This window comes from Mustelus asterias, chromosome 30 (genome assembly GCF_964213995.1).
Source record: "Mustelus asterias chromosome 30, sMusAst1.hap1.1, whole genome shotgun sequence".
NCBI lineage: Eukaryota > Metazoa > Chordata > Chondrichthyes > Carcharhiniformes > Triakidae > Mustelus > Mustelus asterias.
The window spans coordinates 5,800,114-5,820,598 of NC_135830.1; the positions used below are offsets into that span (position 1 = coordinate 5,800,114).

Here is a 20,485-nt window from a genome sequence, read left to right on the forward strand (position 1 = left end):
ATACCCCCTCATTTAGTTACAGAAATCGGTAAAACTTCTTCTGATAAATGATGCTTTATTATTGTGATGTGACAGAGACCCGGAATTGTTGCAACACAGACTGACGGTCTCTTTATTTTCCACAAATGTTATTTCATCATTTTCAGATTTGTGTTCTTCTTGGGGGCGTGGTAATAAAATCACCATATTTACAATGGAATTAGTTATTTTAAATAAAGAAATGATGAACTGCAATATCACCATCAGAAATAATGGAGACAATACAATGGACATATTCAGCCAAACAAATATCCCGATACAGATAAAATGTCCATTTTAATATTAACCTATTGTAAATCTGGAAGTCCATTCTGTTGGGTGTGGAAGGTGGGACCTGGATCCAGTCGCCGCCTCCAGAAGGGAATCAACAGGCGGCGCCTGGAAAGCCGCCCCCTGCTGCCGGGTATTTAAATGACGCTCACCGGGACCGGAATCCAACAGTCCGGGAGCTGGTTTGTTCACTGAGTTCCTGACACAACCATTTCCCCCAATTTACCAGAAGGATGAGGTCGGCGATTACTCTCAGTTTGTTGCTGACTTTCTTATCCGGTGAGTAGTTATTTTTCATTGTCCAAGTCTCCCACAGTTACTGTCTCAGTTTTAGTCGATCTCTGTAATATTCCAGAGTCAAAAATCATTACACCAGGATTAATCCTCGGGTTTTTTGATCTATTTTTACAGGTGTCCAGACGCAGGTTTTGTTGACTCAGCCAGAGGCAGAGACCGGGCGTCCCGGAGGCTCCCTGACACTGACCTGTAAAACCAGCGGCTTCGCTCTTAGCAGCGCTTACATGTACTGGATCCGACAGGTTCCCGGGCAGGGGCTGGAGTGGCTGGTTTACTACTATAGTTCATCTGACAACAGCTACGCCCCAGCAATTAAGGATCGATTTACTGCGTCCAAAGACACTTCAAGCAACATCTTCTCTTTGGAAGTGACGAGGCTGAAGACCGAAGACACCGCCATCTATTACTGTGCAAGAGACCACAGCGAGAGGAACTAGGGATGGACCCGAACAAGAACAGCTCGAGAGGGAATTCAGCAACTTCCATCATAACCTGAAGGTCAGTGCTTGTTTTAAATATAACACTAACGACAGTGATCAGAACGAAAACACAAACCGCTTCTGACAAACCCAACTTAGTGAAAATTAAACATTAAACCAAGAAAACACACAGACATAACGGGCTGAGCTTTTCACTCTGTTTATATTTACTGTTAACAGTTTCAGCAATTACACACCTGGATATAATGCTCGTTTTAGTATTTCTGACACTTGGAGGAGATGTTTTTAGATTGTGTTTTGTAAACTGTTGCATGAAGTGTAAATTACATCACAAATAATGGTCTATTTGAAGTGAATATTGAGCGGCAGTACTGAACAGAAAGTAAGTGCAGTTTTTGTGCGAGTGTGTGTCACTGTGATACTACAGGGGGGTCACAGTGCTGAGCACAGCGACATCCTCATACAGAAACCTCATGGAAAGAGATTGTTCAAATTGGTAATCAGTACCACAGCAGGAGTTTCAAAGTAAACGAGGCTTCAGTGAAATAATGTGTGGAAGTAATGTTAGTTTGTGAAAAGGTATAAAAATCTTCCCATAAAATCTATATTTACCGATATGCTAAATCTACACAGAGAGTTTAAAAGCATTCCGATCCCCTTTATAAATACAATGACCAGGACAAGCTGAAATATCTCAGTCACTCGCTCGTGGATGAGGCAGAATCAGATTTTTGAGACAGCAGTGAAATTAAACAGTTAGCAGTCGGGCACAGTATTTGTCATGCTGTGTCTCACTGTGATAACTGGGTGGCACAGCAGTTACTGTCGATACAAAAACCCCTCAGCACTAATTGACCGAGACTGGGGCAGTGCTCTGTTTTCCAATCCAGTATTATTTACAGTGCTGTATTATTTATGTCCCAGCACTACACAAATAGCGAGAATTAATATGGAAAATGTATGATAACTATTTGATTATCAGTTGGTGTTTTCAGTAACTTGATCATGTGATCCTCTATGAAATATAAAACATTAAGGTTATTTACGAAGAGCGAACGGTATCCACCAGTGCAATAATAATTTCATGAACATGCAGTGATTTGCTTTCCCTCTGGCTTGTGAATTTTTAAAATACTGATGGATTTCTGTCTATTTTGTGCAGAGATGGTTATTGTATGACCCAGCCTCGAGAATGTGACACTGTGACGCCATGGGCTACTGGGGACAAGGGACCATGGTGACGGTGACTGCAGGTAAGAACCATGCATTTATTTAGTCAGTGTTTTATTTGAGTTTTTGTTTTGTACTTTTTCTCGATTTTATTAATTCATTCGTTCAATGTAATGTGGTTTGGTGGATTCTGTGCTGAAAATCTTTACAATGTTTCATGTGATCCTGCTTAAAATGGGGGTTATAGAATTCTACTGTTAATTGACAAAAGGCGATACTGAGTGATTCAGTCTCTTGTTGTGATTTGGTGTTTATCTGCTGAGGACATTGTGTGGCTGGGTTACTTTAAATGCATTCCTTTTGTTAAACAGTTCGGCGTTTCTTCAATGTTTAATCTCGGTGACATCTAGTGGCTGCGAGTTGCACCATCTACTGCACAAGTGTTTGAAATCTAACCCAATATTAACAAAATGTGTTAAAGTTTCTACTTTAATGTTGCGAACATGTTCCGCTTAATCACAATCTGGTTTTGTTATCTCATTGTTGTGCTTATTTTAATCATTAGTTGCTTTGGTGATGGTCAGATTGGCTGGATTTTAAATTGAGATTTTCTGCCAATGTGAAATTTGATTCTGTTGCAACTGTTTGTAGAATTGAGCTGCTTCTGCATGAACCGGGGTTCAGTCCCTCAGTGCTGCGTGTTTCTGGTGAGGAGGTTGTCTGGCTGGGTGACTTTGAATAAGTAAAATTTGTGAAATGGTTCGGAGATTCTGCATTGTTTCCACTCGGTGACACTGAGCTGTTACACACTTTGTGATTGAATACAAACAGTCTGCGGGTTTTAAACTACTTGACGCGTGCCTGCAGACAGAAATCAGGCAGGCTTTATTGTATTTGTATTTTTTTAAATCGTAGCTGATAATTGCAGGTTAAACCAAACCATGGTTTATGCCACTCGTCCAAAACATAGTTTACCACAGCATTCACAATTTGGGATACATGCCATGTTTAACCTCGGTGGCATCTGACGGCTGCAGCTTTTACCCACCCAATATTTTAATATGTTTGAAATCTGTTTGAAATATGACCCAATATGAATAGAATGTGGTAAAATTTCAATTTTAATTTGTTGGACATATTCCACCTCCTCGCAATGCTATTGCTCTTATTCCAAATTTCTGTTTAGTTCAATCATTCATATATTTGGTGACGAGCTGGTTTGCCGGATTGAATATTGAGATTTCCTTGCAATCATATTTTTGATTTTGTTGAATGGATAATTGAGTTGCGTCCCCGTGAAACGGATTCATTCCCTCATTGATGTGTTTTGGTGTGTTTCTGTTGAGGAGGTTCTGTTGTTGGGTCACTAAGAATGTTTAAAATGTGTGAAATGTTTTGGTGTTTCTGCATTGTTTAACCTCGGTGGCAGTGAGCGGTTACACGTTTTCTGGTTAAATGCAAATAATCTATGAGTTTGAAAATCCTTGTAGGGAGAAAATAAGCAGGTTGTGAAATAAATAAAATAAAGGTATTACAGCATTTTAATAAATTTTAACTAACTTAGAAATTAAAATAAATCATGTCTTACAACGCTCAATCGGACACTAAGTAGTTGCTGCAAAAAGAAACTTCTCGTTAACAAGTTTGATAGTAAAATTAATATAAATCAAACTGTTATTAATCGGTAACATAACTACATATTCACAAAAGATTATTTTCCATTAATATCATTTCGCATTAATCGGCGTTAATAGTTCTGCTGTGCTTTGCATACAATTAACATGACCAGAAAGGTTTCTCGGCTGGAAATATTTTGTGATAATTCCAGAAACTATTTCCATGATAACATGCTGTTTCCACAGCAGCGCTCAGTTCAACAAGATACTTTGCATTAATTGTTATATCCCCGATGAAGTTCGCATTCACTTAAATCTGAGTTTTGGAGAATAATTGGCAATAAAACGCTATTTGGCAATTTTTGTGCCCGATTATTACATTGTTTCTGTGCAGGCGCAGCATTCCTTCCAAGTAATTTGTAGTTGGATGCAGAGGTAATTAATCACTAATCTCATCCCAAAATTTGTGAAATGGTTTGGTGTTTCTCAATTGTTTCTGTATTGTTTCAACTCGGTGATCCTGAGCGGTTACAGTTTTTCGAGCTAAATGAAAAAAACAAACTGCGTTTAAACATCCTTGTCAGGATAAAACAAACTGGTATCGGAAAAAATAAAACAAATATATATTTGAGCATTTTATTCATGTTAACTGATGCTTGCAGATTAAAGTAAATCATGAATTACAATTCTTACTGCGTCCCTGTATCTCTGTTAGGGACATTACACTACCCTGGATCGGTTATATCTGATGTGCTCATTTTCAGAAAAAAGTATATTTTTTGCCTAGTTTTCGAGATTTGAGATAGACAGGGAGAAATAGTTAAAAGTCGAAGGGAATTGTGAAATGAATATCAGTTTAATTTAAAAGAAGTTATTGATTTTTGTTGTTGTAGTTTGCAAATTGATCAATTAGAACCCCACAGTTTAAATAAATGTGACAGAGTGAACACAGTTTTCTGACAGGGGGAATTCGCTAACACTAAACAATTGTTCATATAATGGTGTTTGAATTGTCGTAAGGTGTCAACAGAAACTGGCTAGAGATTTACAATTTAATACTTGAAATTCAAATAAGTAATTTTTTATAATATTATAATATTTTTATATTAGTAATATTTGCTCTGCATTTAATAATAACATCCTGTTTCTCATTACTGCTGAACATAGAATAGAATTATTGGATGAATAAATGACAGAATATTAGAATTGATTCTATTTGAGCATTATGTTTAATTGGTATTAAATATTATACTGAAGAAAAAGTCTCGACTTATTTTGTGCATCATGTTTCAGTGTTGCAGAGGATTTGAATCAATTGTCCTCATTGTGTTTTTCATTGTTTAATTCAGAACTTCTTAATTTAAACAATATGTTCAGTAATTAAATTATATGGATGGTCCAAATTATTAAATCTAGGAAGCAGCTTCATTGACCTCAAACTGCCAGGCCGTTACAGCATATACACATTCAGAAACATGCATTCTTAACACGTTTGCAGGTTATAATAAGGCATTTGGAGTAAAAGTGGAAATGAAAAAACATGACAATGTTATTCGATTGAAGCAAATGAATTACAGATGTCTGAATCTTTCCATTCAGGAATTTGAAGTTTATTGTTTGAGATTTAATTGGAACCCAATTACTTCACAATGTTCGAGGCAGGGAAAGTTTTGAATGATTGAAAACTGATTTTATTACGGAGTACAAATCAGCTAACAGGAAAAGTAACCGGCAATTAACAAAACAAAATATAATATTGGTGCTAATTAATTTAAAACAAAATACCTTGAATAATGCACGGGCGTGCAAAGTATCATCCGTTTCAGAGAATGTTTAATTGTATCGAAAATGAATTCAGAAACAAAACCTTTCCTTCATCAGCATTGCTTAGCTCGATAAGGTGTTTTACCTCGACTATTTTGTTGATTACATTTAATTAAGAAATTCGATCGAATCAGGTAATGATTTTCAATGTAAATGTTTCTTGGTTTATTTAATCCTTACTGTGTCACTGTATCTCTGGCAGGAACATTGAACTGTCCTGAATCTGTTATTTTTGATTCCTAATTTTCAGCGAAATTACATTTTTACATAGTTTTCGAGAAGTGAGACAGACAGAGAGACATAATTAAAAATCGACAGGAGTTTTGAAATGAATATCAGTTTTATTTAAAAGAGGTCATTGATTTTCTGTTGTAAATTGATCATTGATCAATTAGATTCAAACAGTTTGAATTAAATTGACAGATTGAACATACCGACCTGCTGGGAAGTCGATTGTTGCACGTTTGTGTCTTCTGTTTCTGCGCGCGTGGTCACCGTGTTGGGGCCAGGAAACTGCCTGACTGGCTGTAAATCGTCTGGTTTATTCTCCTGTATTTCAGGGAGTTAAATTTGATTTATTTCTTCATACACTTGTATCTGTGAGTAATGTGACAGTTTGACTTGATGTTTGGCTCGGCGTCTCAGAAATGAGATCCCTAAAGCACACTGTGACCATCAGAGAGAGCAGAAACTTCAGATTGTAGAGGGAGATTTGGATGATTTTTAACCAGTGATGAACCGGCCTTGGGAATGTTCGATGAGCAAATGCAAAGTGAGATTTACTATATTATGCTCCGTAGTAAAGCAGTCCATGACCTGTTTGGTATGACAGTTGAAGGGTCAAATTTATTTGCACCTTATTTTTAATCTTCTAAAGCCATTTTAGAGTCATTTGCTCGGCCAGAAGTTTTAATCATCAATAATTGTTCCTTGAGAAAGTGTTGATATGAAGCATCCTTGAATAACTGCAATCCATATGCTGCAGGCATCCGCCGTGCTGTGAGGCGGAAGTTCCAGGATTTTGAGCCAGAAGGAACTGAGGTATTGTTTCAAGTCAGGATGGTGTGTGTCTTGGAGGGGAGCTTGCAGGTGGTAGTCTTCATATGTGGCTGCTGCCCTTATCCTGTTAGGATATAAAGGCAACGGGTTTGGACAGTGTTTACTATGGAGCCTTGGTGAGTTGCTGCAGTGCATCTTGTATATAATACACACTGCTGTCACTGCTTGTTAGTGATGGAGAGAGCGAATAGGGTGAATGAGGGGGCGGATAATCTTGTGGGTGGCTTTGCCCTGGATTGTGTCAAATTTCTTGAGTTTTTACAGGTTTCCCTCATTGAGGAAAGGGGAAATTATTCAATTGCGACTGATTGCGAAAGATTTAAATGTTTTTCCAACCCTTGGCCCGCGCTCCATATTGTGCTCACTTGTCACTCCCACTTACTGTGTGAATGGGTGAGTATGTGTGGAGTGAGTGTGCTTTTCCAGACTGAATCAGCCAAATAGAGACTTATACACATCACACACTCTCACACACATAAATACTCTCATATTCTCTCACACATGCACACACACACACATACATACTCACACTTACTTTCTCTCTCATACGGTCTCTCTTACACACCCATACACATTCTCTCTCTCACGTTACACATACACTCTCTCAATACAAATACATACATCGTCTCGCTCTCTCCATCAATCTCTCACATCCCCATACACAAAAGCGCTCACATCCCCACACACCCACCCATTCTCTCTTATACACAGATACACACTCTCACATAAGCACAGTCTCACACTCTCGCGCACGCACTCTCACATGCACTCTCTCTCTTCCACTCTCTGTCACACACGCTCAAGCTGTCTCACATTTCTTCACACGCTCTCTCACAATTCCTCTTGCACACGCATCTCTCTCTCACACACACACGCACATATTTATATTTCTCTTGCGCACACTATCTCACACCTCTACATTCTTGCTCTCACACACTGGCTCTCTCACAAACACTCTCACAAACATAGAACATGCACACACTCTAACACACACTCTTACACAGAGACATGGTCTCTCACATAAGCACAGTCTCGCGCACACATTCGCTCTCTCACACACACACATGCACTATCCCTCTCACATTCCCTCTTCCGTACACTCTCACTTCGTCTCACACACATTCCGATGCCCTCTCTCACTCATATGAACACTTGCACATGTATTCTCTCACACAGGCACATATTTCTCTCTCTTTCACACGCTCAGTCCCTTACACATTGTCTCACATGCACAATCTTGCTCTCAAACACTGTCTCTCACAAACACCCTCTCTTTCACACGCACACAATCTGTCACACAGTCTCTCCTTCTCTTACACACGGACACACATGTATATACAATGTATCTCTCTTTAAACACTCCACCTATCACAGACACATGTTCTCTCAACAGTCATTTCACTCACACACACTCACGCATCCACTCTGTCTAAGTTTCACACTTTTTCTCGCTCACACACACTCTCCCCGCCCCTCCACACACACACACACACACACACACACACACACACACACACACACACACACACACACACACACATACACTCAAACACCCCACATTGCTTCTATCTCCCACACACATTGTACACATCTTTCGCACTCACACGCCATCCCACGCACAGTTTTACACACTGATGAACATATTATTTTGCTTTCCAATAGGCACTCCCTCTCACACACACTGTCTTTCACATGAACACAACTCTCCCACACACACACCCTCCCTCAAGCACACACACTCTCTTTCACAGACATCGTGTATCTCAAATAGACACACTCCCTTGCACATCAACATACACACACTCACACACAGAAGTACTCTTTCACACAGACTCCCCACACACACACTCGACCCGCCCCTCCACACACATACATTTTCAAGAAGAGACACACTGTCACACACAAAGAATAACTCTTCAAACACACATTCTGTCTCACACACACACATTATCTCACACATCCTTTCTCTCACGCACACTCTCTCCTCTTGCACGCACAGCCCACTGTCTCACACACGTGCAAACGCATTCTATCATACACAGGCATCCTCACACACACATTCTCTCTCTCTCTCTCTCTCTCTATCTCTATCTCTCTCTCTCCCTCTATCACTCTCTCTCCCTATCGCTCTCTCTCTCACACACACAGACACACACACACTCTCTCTCTCCCTTTCTCTCTCTCTCTCTCACACACACACACACTCTCTCTCTCTTTCTCTCTCTCTCTCACACACACTTTCGATCTCACATACGTCAGAGTGTCTGTCCTTGACACCATAGAGTAGAATCATAGGATGCTACAGTGCAGAAGGAGGCCATTCAGCCCACCGAGTCTGCACCAATAGCAATCCCACCAAAGCCCTATCCCCATAACCACATGTATCTACCCTAACTAGTCCCCCTGACACTAAGGGGCAATTTAGCACGGCCAATCCACCGAACCCACACATCTTTGGACTGTGGGAGGAAACAGGCGCACCCGAAGGAAACCCAAACAGACACGGGGGGAACTTGCAAACTCCACACAGACAGTGACCCAAGTCGGGAATCCAACTCTGAGGCAGCAGCGCTAATCACTGTGCCACTGCCACCGCCCCCCCCCCCCCACCCCACCCCGATACGCCCCCCACCCCGGTAGCATTTGAATGAGGGTGGGATCAAGGGGCCCGAGTAAAACGAGTCAATAAGAATCGGCGGGAAATTCTTCTCTGTTTGGAGTCATACTTAGCACAAAGCAACATGGTATTGGTGGTTGGAGGTCAAACATCTAAGTTCAGATTTCACTGCAGGATTTCGGCAGGGGATTGTTCTGGGACCAACAATCTTCTACTGCTTCAACAGTGACATTCCCTCCAACAAGGGGTCAGAAGTAGGAATTTCCATGTGTTAAACCGGACACTAAAACCCAAAAAATAAGAAGGGAATTGGCTGAGACCAAGGCCGCCTGGCTCCCCAATACTGGTTGATTCCTGTGCGACCCATCCTAGTTTTGCTCTCAGCTTCCCTGCAGATCCCTCAGTCTGACTATTTGTTCACTGGTACGTGTTTCTTGAAGAAAGACACCGACATTAAAGCAGCTGCCCGGTGATTTACACATCCCTGTTACTGAAAGCTGATCAATGTGGAGAATCGGGAAAAGATCGATGGAGAGGAAGAGGGGGAAGTGGCCCACTGACTCTCTCACCCTCACCCACACTTCCTCACTCACCCTCAAACTCTCATCCTCACTCAAAAAACTTGACTCACTCACCCTCACTTACCCACCTTCCCTCGCTGACACACTCTCACTCATTCATCCCAACTCACTCATCCCAACTCACTCATCCCAACTCACTCACCCTCGCTCACTCATCCACCCTCACACACTCAATTTCACACACTCAACCTCACACACTCAACTTCACACACTCAATTTCACGCACTCAATTTCACGCACTCAATCTCAGAAACTCACTGACCCTCATTCACCCTGAGTCACTCACCCTCACACCCTCACTCACTCAAAATCACTCACACACATTCGCTCTCTCACTCTCGCCCATCCTCACTCACTCACCCTCATTCACTCACATTCACACCCTCATTCACTCACCAGCACTCACTCACTCAGTCACACTCACTCGCCCTCACACACCCTCATTCACTCACTGTCACTCAGTCACCCACACTCACACGCTATCACTCACTCAACCTCACTCACTAACCCTCAGTCACTCACTCAGAGCCTCAGTCACTCACCAACACTCATAGTCACCTTCGTTCACTCATCCCACTAACCCAGCCTCACTCACCCACTCTCACTCACTCAGTCCACTTACCCACCCTCACTCATCCAGTCTCAATCTCTCTCACTCACCCTCACTCACTCTCCCCACTTACCCACCCTCACTCACCCAGACGTTGCCCCACACACTCAAGCTCAATTACCCTCTCTCTCTCACGTACGCCACCTGACCCATTCAAACTCACTGAGACTCACGCACCTACATTCACTCACACACCCTCACATATTCACCATCACTCACGTTCACCCACCCTAACTCACAGATCCTCAATCACTCATCCTCAGTCAAACACCTTTACTCACTCACCTTCACTCATCCACCCATCCGCATTCATTCTCCCTCACACACTCTCACACACCACCCTCAATAACCCCCCCCCAGCTCACTCACTCTCTCACCCTCACTTACTAAGTCACATTCACTCCTCACCCTCATTCACTCGCTCTCACTCACCCACCTTCAGTAACCTTCACGCATCCTCACTCACTCACCCTCATTCATTCTCTCTTACCGACACTCACTCACCCACCTTCACTCACACATTCAGCCACCTTCACTCACCCACCCTCTCTCACACACCCTCATTTACTCACGCTCTCTCACCCTCACTTACTAAGTCACATTCACTCCTCACCCTCATTCACTCGCTCTCACTCACCCACCTTCACTAACCTTCACGCATCCTCACTCACTCACCCTCATTCATTCTCTCTTACCGACACTCACTCACCCACCTTCACTCACACATTCAGCCACCTTCACTCACTCACCCTCAATCACTCATCCTCACTGAAAGAACTTCACTCACTCACCCTCACTTACCCACCTTCCGTCACTCACACGCCATCACTCATCCACTCTCACTCCTTCAATCACTCACCCTCACGCACTCACATTCTCTCACTCACACTCGCTAAACCTGTGTGTGGAGGTCTGCAACGAGAGAGAAGAAAGATCTCAAGCGGCAGTTTGGTGTTCAAATGTGGGAGCTGCCCTGCGAATGCGGAGAGCTGGGGGGAATCCCTGGGGGCTCAGGGCCAAGGACAATGGCAAAGAGCCAGGGAGAACAGGAGGCGTGCTAAAGGGCAGAGAGCCGGGGGGGAAGGGCAGAGAGCCCGGGGAATGGGCCCACAGCCGGGCAACAGGGCTGAGAGCCGGGAAAGGGCAGAGAGTCAGGAGAAAGCGCAGAGAGCCAGAAGAAAGGGCAGAGAGCTAATAGAAAGGGCAGGGAGCCAGGTGAAAGGGCAGAGAACCAGGAGAAAGGACAGAGAGACCAGGGAAAGAGGAGAGAGCCAGGATAAAGGGCAGGGAGGCCGGGGAAAGGACAGAGAGCCGAGGAAAAGTACAAGAGAGCCCAGAGGAAAGGGCAGAGAGTCAAGGGGAAAGGCAGGGAGTCAGGGGGAAAGGGCAGAGAGCCAGAGGAAAGGGTAGGGAGCTGAGGGAAAGGGCAGGGAGCCGGGGGAGAGGGGACAGAGTTGGAGGGAAGTGTAGAGAGCCAGGTGGAAGTGCGGAGAGCCGGGTGAAAGGGGAAAAGAGCCAGAGGGAATAGCAGAGAGCCAGGGGAAAGCGCAGAGAGTCGGGGAAAATGGGCAGAGAGTGGGTGATCGACGGGCGGAGTGAGGATGTGCAAAATAGAGCTAGCACCACAACCAGATCATCTGTAATCTCAGTGAATAATGGAGGAGACGTCAGGGCCCGAATGGCCAACTCTTGCTATTAATGTATGACCCTTCAATTAGTCAATGTTGCAATTATTTGAATTTGTAATCACATTTAGAGTTTCCTGGTCATTCAGTAAGTATTCATTCCGAAGGTAGTTTTGAAGCAAAGTCACCAATCTTCGTTTTGTGGAGTGAGGGGCAGTGAGTTGGAGAGAGGAAGGGGCATCAGTTAGTTTGTACACAGGCAATAGCCAAAACTACAATGTGGATATGCCGACGCTAGGTTGGGGTGGGCACAGTAAGGAGTCTGACAACACCAGGTTGAACTCCAACAGGCTTATTTGGAATCGTGAGCTTTTGGAGCTCTTTCATCAGGCGAGTGGCTGATATGAATGAAGAGACAACTTCTTCATCACAAAGTGCTGTTGTTTGAGAAATAGGTAGTGCCTGAAGTAATGGAGAAACTCTTTACACTTCTCTGTTAATCCAGTGAATGGTATGTCATTACGATGACATCAAAATGTTTTTTCTCTTTCCAATCTGATAGAGGTGGAGACAGTGATGTGAGTTTCTCCAAAGATGGCGATTCCCAAATGATAGGAGTAACAGAAGCTCAAAGGTGTGCGTAGGTCTTAATCGGGAAATATTAACTTAAGTTCATAATTCTAGTCAAATTGTGACGTTCAAACATAGAAAATAGAAGCAAGAGGAGGCTCTTCGGCCCTTTGACCCTGCTCTACCATTCACTTTGATTACGGCTCATCAATATCCTGAGCCCGCCTACTACCCATATCCACTGATCCCTTTAGCCCCAAGAGTTATACCTAATATAGAAACATACTTGTATAAATATGTTTGATTAATTAATAAACGCAGGTAAGAGTCTAACTTGTTGAATCGACTATTCTTTCCCAGCGACACCGTCTCCGCCCACTCTCTACAGCCTCGTCTCTTCCTGTCAGCAACACAACTCCGCTGGCTCCATCACCTACGGCTGTTTGGCGATGGACTACTCTCCAGATGTCTCCAAACTGACCTGGAAGAAAAATGGGCAGCTGATCGACACTGGATTTAAGACTTATCCATCAGTGAGAAACGCGAAGGGAACCTACACCTTGAGCAGCCAGTTAACCATCACCCAGTCAGAGGGAGAGTGCAGCAAAATCAAGTGTGAGGTTCGACACAGCAGCTCGGTCAAGAGCATTGGAATGCAATGTAAGTGTTGTGGAACTTGGGCAAGACAGGAACGCTCTGATTGAACTGTATAAGGCTTTAGTTATAACTGATATGTAGCACTCTGAAAAATTGAATTATGCAAAATCCAGGTAAGTGCCTCCTGACTGAAAAGTTGCTCAGAACCAAAGAACAACAGAAATGTTACTGTGCAGCATGAGGCCATTTAGCCCATCATGTCTGTGCTGGCCAAAAGGGAGAACAAATAAACGAGCCTGACAAAGTAAGCCTATTTTCCAGCCCTTGCTCCGTAGCATTTCAGCTTAAAGCACTTGAGATGCAGACCCAGATACCTTTTAAATGACCATGCTCCCTGGTAATTGAGCCCTCCACTTGGGGAATGAATTATTTCTGCCTACGTCCCTTATTATTTTGTGAACCACAATTATGTCACGCCTCAGCCTCCTCTTTTCCTAAAGAGAACAAACCCTGCCTATCCAATCTCGCCTCATGGCGGGAATTTTCAGTCCCTGGCAACATTCTTGTAAACCTCATCTCTCTCCAGAGTCATTACGTTATTCCTGCAACGTGGTGACCAGAACTGTACAGCAAACTCCAAACGTGGCCTAACTCGGTTTTATGCAGCTCCATCATTGTATCACTGTTTTTGCATTCAATATCTCACATAACAGAGGAACTAATCCGATATGCTTTCTTGATCAACTTTTCCAGCTGCCCTACCATCTACAAGGACCTGTGGACGTGCACTCTAAGGTCTTGCATTTCCTCAATCCCTCTTAACATTCCAGTTTATTGCCTTGCTTTGTTTTCCCTCCCCAAATGCATTGTGTGGCACTTTTGACGGTTGAATTCCATTCGCCATTTCCCTGCCAATTCAACCAAACCATGGATATAATTCTCAAATCGGCAGCTATGGTGCTCAAATAAAAGAACTAATTTTAATTGATGTCAATTGAATCTTCAAGTAACGTCTGAACATTTGTTTGTTGAAGGCCCACGCGTTCTCCCCCCAACCGTTATCCTCACCGTGAGTTCCAGTGAAGAAATCACCAGCAGAAAATTTGCAACCATCGTCTGTTCAATCATGGATTTCCAGCCAAAGTCAATGACGGTGGAGTGGCTGAAGAATGGACAACCCATGGATTCAGGAATTATCACCTCTCCCGCCTGTGAAGTGAACGGGAACTTCTCGGCCAGCAGTCGGCTGACAGTCTCCGCTCAGGAATGGTTCAGTAAAGTGGTCTATACCTGCCAGGTCACTCATCAAGGATTCACTCAGAGTCAGAACATCAGCGGATCTCTGGGTAAGAGACTCAAACCGACGATAAAATATATAATTTCGATGTTAATCGAAATTAGGGATCTATTAAAGTTAGTACAAAGATAGAACAACTTCTAATTTGCTGTCATGTGGTTTGCTGCATTAGGACAGTGCTCCATTCAGAATTTCATCACAACAGCAATTTTTGTTATTCCTTCATGAGACGTGCATTTATTTCCCATCCCTGAGGGCACTTAAGTGTCAACCACATTGCTGTGGATCTGGAGTCACATGCATGCCAGGCCAGATAAAGACAGCAGATTTACTTTTCTAAAGGGCATTCGTGAACCAGGTGGGTTTTTACAACAACGGCTTCATGATGATCATTTGACTTTTAATGATAGATTTTTACTAAATTCAAATTTCACCATCTGCAGTGGTGAGATTCGAATCTGTGTCCCCAGAGTCGTGCCCTGGGTTACAAGACCATTGGCAACACCACCATGCCACTGCCTCCCCTTGAAATAGTGTTCCCTTCCATTTTGAAGTAACATAGTAAGCAAGGTGGTCTTGATGTCAGCTTTTTCCTGAGACAGCTGGTAAGATTTGGAGAGACAGTCGGTGTCGGACTGTTTCACAGTTCACAGCATAGGGGTAAAACATTGGGAAGTGCATCCACCCTACTTATAAACTAACTGCCAGTACTTGGTTCCTGAGTTCAGGAATGGTATATTTGTTGGGGAATACTGCAATGTTGATTCATGAGAATGATACCGCTGCTAAAATACTTGAACAAAAAGAGAATAATTTCACAGAGCAGGCTGGTTTTCCATCCTCCATAGAGGTTGAAAGGTGATAGTTAGAGGTTGATATATCGAAGGCAACTTCGTCTCCTTCAGGCTGAAGACTGCTGTCCTGCTTCTGAAGAGGGAACTAGGGTTGATTTTCATTTGTCATTCACAGATCCTCCCCAGTGCCCTGATACCACAGTGACGATACAGCCACCACCAATAGAACAGGTCTTACTGGAGGCGACCGTGACCTTAACCTGCATCATTTCTAATGCTCCTTATGGAGTCAACGTGTCCTGGATCCGAGACAGGAAGTATTTGAAATCAGAGATTGCCGAAAAGCCAGGAGCGGATCCTGACAGCGTGGTCAGCAACTTAAACATCTCGACACAAGCCTGGCTGAGTGCGGCTGTGTTTGACTGCGTGGTGAGCCATCAGGATCTGCCGACTCCTTTAAGAAAATCCATCCACAAGGAAACAGGTGAGCTGAGAGATTGAAGCAATAAATGTGTCACTGTGTCTATTTCCAGTGTAAGTGTACTGGTCAATATTCAGCATTCAGTGCATTAATGGTCTCCCCTGAGTGGAAACTCCACTAACTAAAAACTGGGGGTTGTAGATATTTTTACGGGGAAATTTGATGTGTTGATGAATGAAAAGTGAACTGAAGGCGACGTTATTGGGTTTAGATCGAATAACGAGGGAGGAGCCTGATGTGGAGCATAAAAACCAGAAAACCAAAAATAAAGCAGATCAGTTGGGCCGAATAGCCTGATTCTGTGCTGTAAAATTTCTGAAACTTCCCAGTCCAGCCCCCTGAGTTATTTGAGAAAATAATTGTGTTCACCTCTCCTCCAAACTGGAAGTCAAAAATGGAAACATTTAAAATCGAAACGAAGCACATTTTTCTGATATCGAGCCAGTGGTTACATTCTCTCCGGAATTCTCCAGTTTATTGACATTTATTGTACATTTTCTGCAGATCCAAATCCGCGGGAACCGTTCGTCTCTGTCCTCCTGCCCTCGGCAGAAGAAGTCTCCGCTCAGAGATTCGTCTCCCTCAGCTGCTTAGTGAGACGTTTCTCCCCTCGAGAGATCTTCGTCAAGTGGACCGTCAACGACAAGCCGGTGAATCCTGGGAACTATAAGAACACCGAGGTGGTCGCGGAGAGCGGGAATAGCTCCTTCTTCATGTACAGCCTGTTATCCATTGCAGCAGAGGAATGGTCCAGCGGCGCTTCTTACTCCTGTGTGGTGGGACATGAAGCCATCCCCTTGAAGATCATCAACAGAACAGTTGACAAATCCAGCGGTAAACCCAGTTTTGTGAACATTTCCCTTGCACTGATGGACACCGTTAATTCATGTCAATGAGAATCACTTGGTTACATTAAAATCTTCAATAAAAATAATAAAATCATTTTCCTCTAACGACAAATGAAATACCCAAACGCTTAATTGATTGGTTTTCAATTTTACTTCCACTATGTATCTTTGGTTTGAGTCAGGTATTTTCACGTCTCGGGCCCAAGCCTTGTTGAACCAGTGCGCCCAGCTCAGATACACCCTGTGTTAGAGACAGAGTAGAGCACATTCATTACAGGATTCTGCAAAATATCTTCACCGACTTTCCTCCCTGAGGAAAACTCCGACAATTTCAACATTTCTGACTAACGAACACAACATTTAGATCTCGGTGTTCCTGCTTCTCTCGTTGTCCATGCCTTTACCATTGATGTCATATTTAAGCTGCTGCACCACACCCACTGGGAACTGAAGTGAGGGTCACACAGAAACATGGGGCAACAATCCCCCCATCAGAGAGAGGGGAGAGTGAAATTGTTAACATACCAGATTCCTACTCACCCAACAAAGAGAGGGGAGGAGCAGTAGCTAACCCATGTACCACCACTTCCTCAATGAAAAGAGGAGGAATGTCATTATTTAATCCACTCACCTCCATCTCGTCACTGGTTAGAACCATCAGGCACATTGCTTCACCGGGTAGAGAGAGAAATTATGAGCTCACTCCCTCCCTCTTCGCAAGTGACGTGTTTGGAAGGGACCAGCTCTCTACTAGAAGAACCCAGTTGCCAACAGTACAAATTAGCTTCTGGTTTATTTGCTGCAGAGTTTGAAGTATCATTACCGTAATCAATGTGATGCATATACACTTATGCAACATAATTTTAAAATGTTTCTGCACTCTTGTTCCTGTTAGTCATGTCCTGGTATTGATTTCCCATAATGCAAATTGAAACAAATGATTGAATCCTCCCCGGTTTTTACTGTTCTGTCCCTGATGTTTCTGAGATGCATCAATGAATGATTTCATTCGTTCTCCTGATATCACCGTGCCACTCACATAAACTACATTCATACAGCAAAACATTGAAAATATGCTCCATTATTCGTATTGTTTGGATCATTTTCAGTTAATGATTGCGGTGAAACATGGAGCAACAGCTAAAAAATACACACACCGACAATACTCCACAAAACTGTCACAATTATAAATACACACATAAGCGCACACACACACACACTCACACACATACACACACACACACACACATCGACACAAATGCACAACTACACACACAAATACACATACTCACACATATGCACACAAATACAGAAAGACACATGTAAATATACACACACAAACGCATGCACATACCCCCACACACATACATATACAGAAATAGGGACAGGCACATTCAAATACAGACACAGAAACACACAAATACACAACAGATACACTTTCACACACCATAGGTACACTCAATACTTGCACAGACGAACACACATGCAGAGAAACAAGAATGCACACACAAATGCACTCATGGGCAAAACATGCACAAACAGAAATACACACTTACACAAATACACCCACACAAAAATACACCCATACACAAACACATCCGTACACAAATATACACAGGGACACACCCATTCTCTCTCTCTCTCTCTCACACACACACACATACACACGCACACATACACACACACACACATACGAACACATGGACACGCGCCCTTGTACAAACAGACACTAAAACAACAACACACACACACATAATCAAATATGTACAAACGCACACATGTACACATGAAACACACAAGTACATACACATTCACATACGTGAGTAGGTACAGATCCAAACACAAACACATACATGCATAGACACAATACAGACAGATACACACGCATGCAGACCCACATAAATACACAAGCACATACTTAGACTCCAATAAATACATATATTAGCACACGTTCACGCTGATAGGAATATAGATTTTAAGACACACAATGTTACACACATTCACAAACATATATGGAAATACATATAAACAAATCACCAGACTGCATATAGAAGAACAGACAGCAAAACATTTACACACAAACATGTAGACGCAAACATTAACATGCTCATAGAACAGAACACCATAGCACACATCAACGCACCGTTATAAAGAATGTCAACACGTGTATACATACACTGACATGTTAACAGGCGTGCACACAGACACATGGAGAAACAGATGCACACTGAAAGGGAAACAGTAAGTTGTCTCCTGATGAAGGGGCAACGCTCCGAAAGCTCGTGCAACCAAATAAACCTGTTGGACTTTAACCTGGTGCTGTGAGAGTACTTACTGTGCCGACCCCAGTCCAACGCCCGCAACTCCACAGAGAGGGAAACAAACATTATTAGAGTGACAGAAATTAACACATAGCAATAGGCATAAACACATGTGCACGCATTAAGAGTGGCATTAATATATATTCATAGATTTCACACAATAATAGAGTCATATATACACAATGACAAAAGGATAAAATATGCGCACAGATGCAGACACACAACTACACAAATCAACAATCACAGGCAAATGAACGCGTACATTAACACTCATAAACACATATTAATTCAGAGCCAAAGATTAATGCAGAGCACGAGATGCTCATGCACACGCACACAAATGCAAAATCTTCTGTACAAATGGTAGGCAAATGATGAAAGTACAATTTAAACGTGACTTTTTAATGGAGATATCCACAGATTTATTATCCCAATGTACAATGAACAGATAAACACGCTGAGAAACTGAATTAAGCTCACGATCTACTAAACATTTCCACCATAAAGAAGCACAGATCGGAAATTACATCCCAAGTCTTAAACAACAACATTTACAGTTTATAGATCAGTAACCATCTGTGAAAACAATCATTGATCAATGAACGTTCCTCGATATCAGTCATAATATTCTTCAATAAGGGATAGTTCCGAATTGTCAAAAAATCAACTGATTTTCAAGAAAACACCTTCAGTGCTTTCTGACATGGACTGTCCAAGGAATGTCAATCAAGATCAGGTGTGAAAATAGTTACGGAGATCGGTTACTGAGTGTCCTGAGCTTAAGAGTCGGTATACATTGAAAATTAAGTTCAAGAATAAATGAACAGTTTAAAAAGGAGAACGGGGAAAAGAAAAATAACAATAAGATTACCTGGATAAATAAAGTAATCTAATTTCATACCCTGGTCTCCGTCCCCTAGACTCCACCGACCGCATCTGGATTGAAGACAATGAGGATGATAACAGTAACATCTGGACAACGGCTTCCACATTCATTGTCCTGTTCTTCCTGAGCATTTTCTACAGCACTGCAGTCACTCTGGTGAAGGTGAGATGATTGAATGCACTCACATATCAAACTGACAGAATGGATTTGAAAAATCTCTCAATGTTCCACTGATTAAAAACTTTAACTTTAATGTCCCGCATCATAAACATCTGCTTCATTATTGTATCTTTCTTTTACAGATCAAGTGATGGGTTGAATTTTGGATGCTGCAGATTTCCCTCAGCTGATTATTATGATCTCCGTATGACACAAATACAATATCTGCCCTTGGTGACTCTATCAGTAAAATTCTCTCAGTTTATCATTCTGAATCTGTAACTGAGACAATCGTAGACGGTATTTCAGTTTTCAGAGTGAAAAGTACGAGGCATTTTTTGTTATAATGTAATTGTGGTTAGTAGTTTCCCCATAGTCTAAATA

General features: G+C 42.5%; 2 gene segments (V, D, J or C); both read left to right on the plus strand.

Annotated features, from left to right (window-relative positions):
* Positions 1-474: 474 nt before the first annotated feature.
* Positions 475-1,059, plus strand: LOC144480989 (Ig heavy chain V region-like). The segment is given in 2 exon segments: positions 475-588; positions 721-1,059. Coding segments are annotated over 2 exon segments (369 nt in total).
* A 1,192-nt stretch (positions 1,060-2,251) lies between these two features.
* LOC144480978 (Ig heavy chain C region, membrane-bound form-like) lies at positions 2,252-20,268 on the plus strand. The segment is given in 7 exon segments: positions 2,252-2,299; positions 13,079-13,378; positions 14,350-14,661; positions 15,582-15,890; positions 16,392-16,721; positions 19,977-20,104; positions 20,245-20,268. Coding segments are annotated over 7 exon segments (1,431 nt in total).
* The last annotated feature ends 217 nt before the right edge of the window (positions 20,269-20,485 follow it).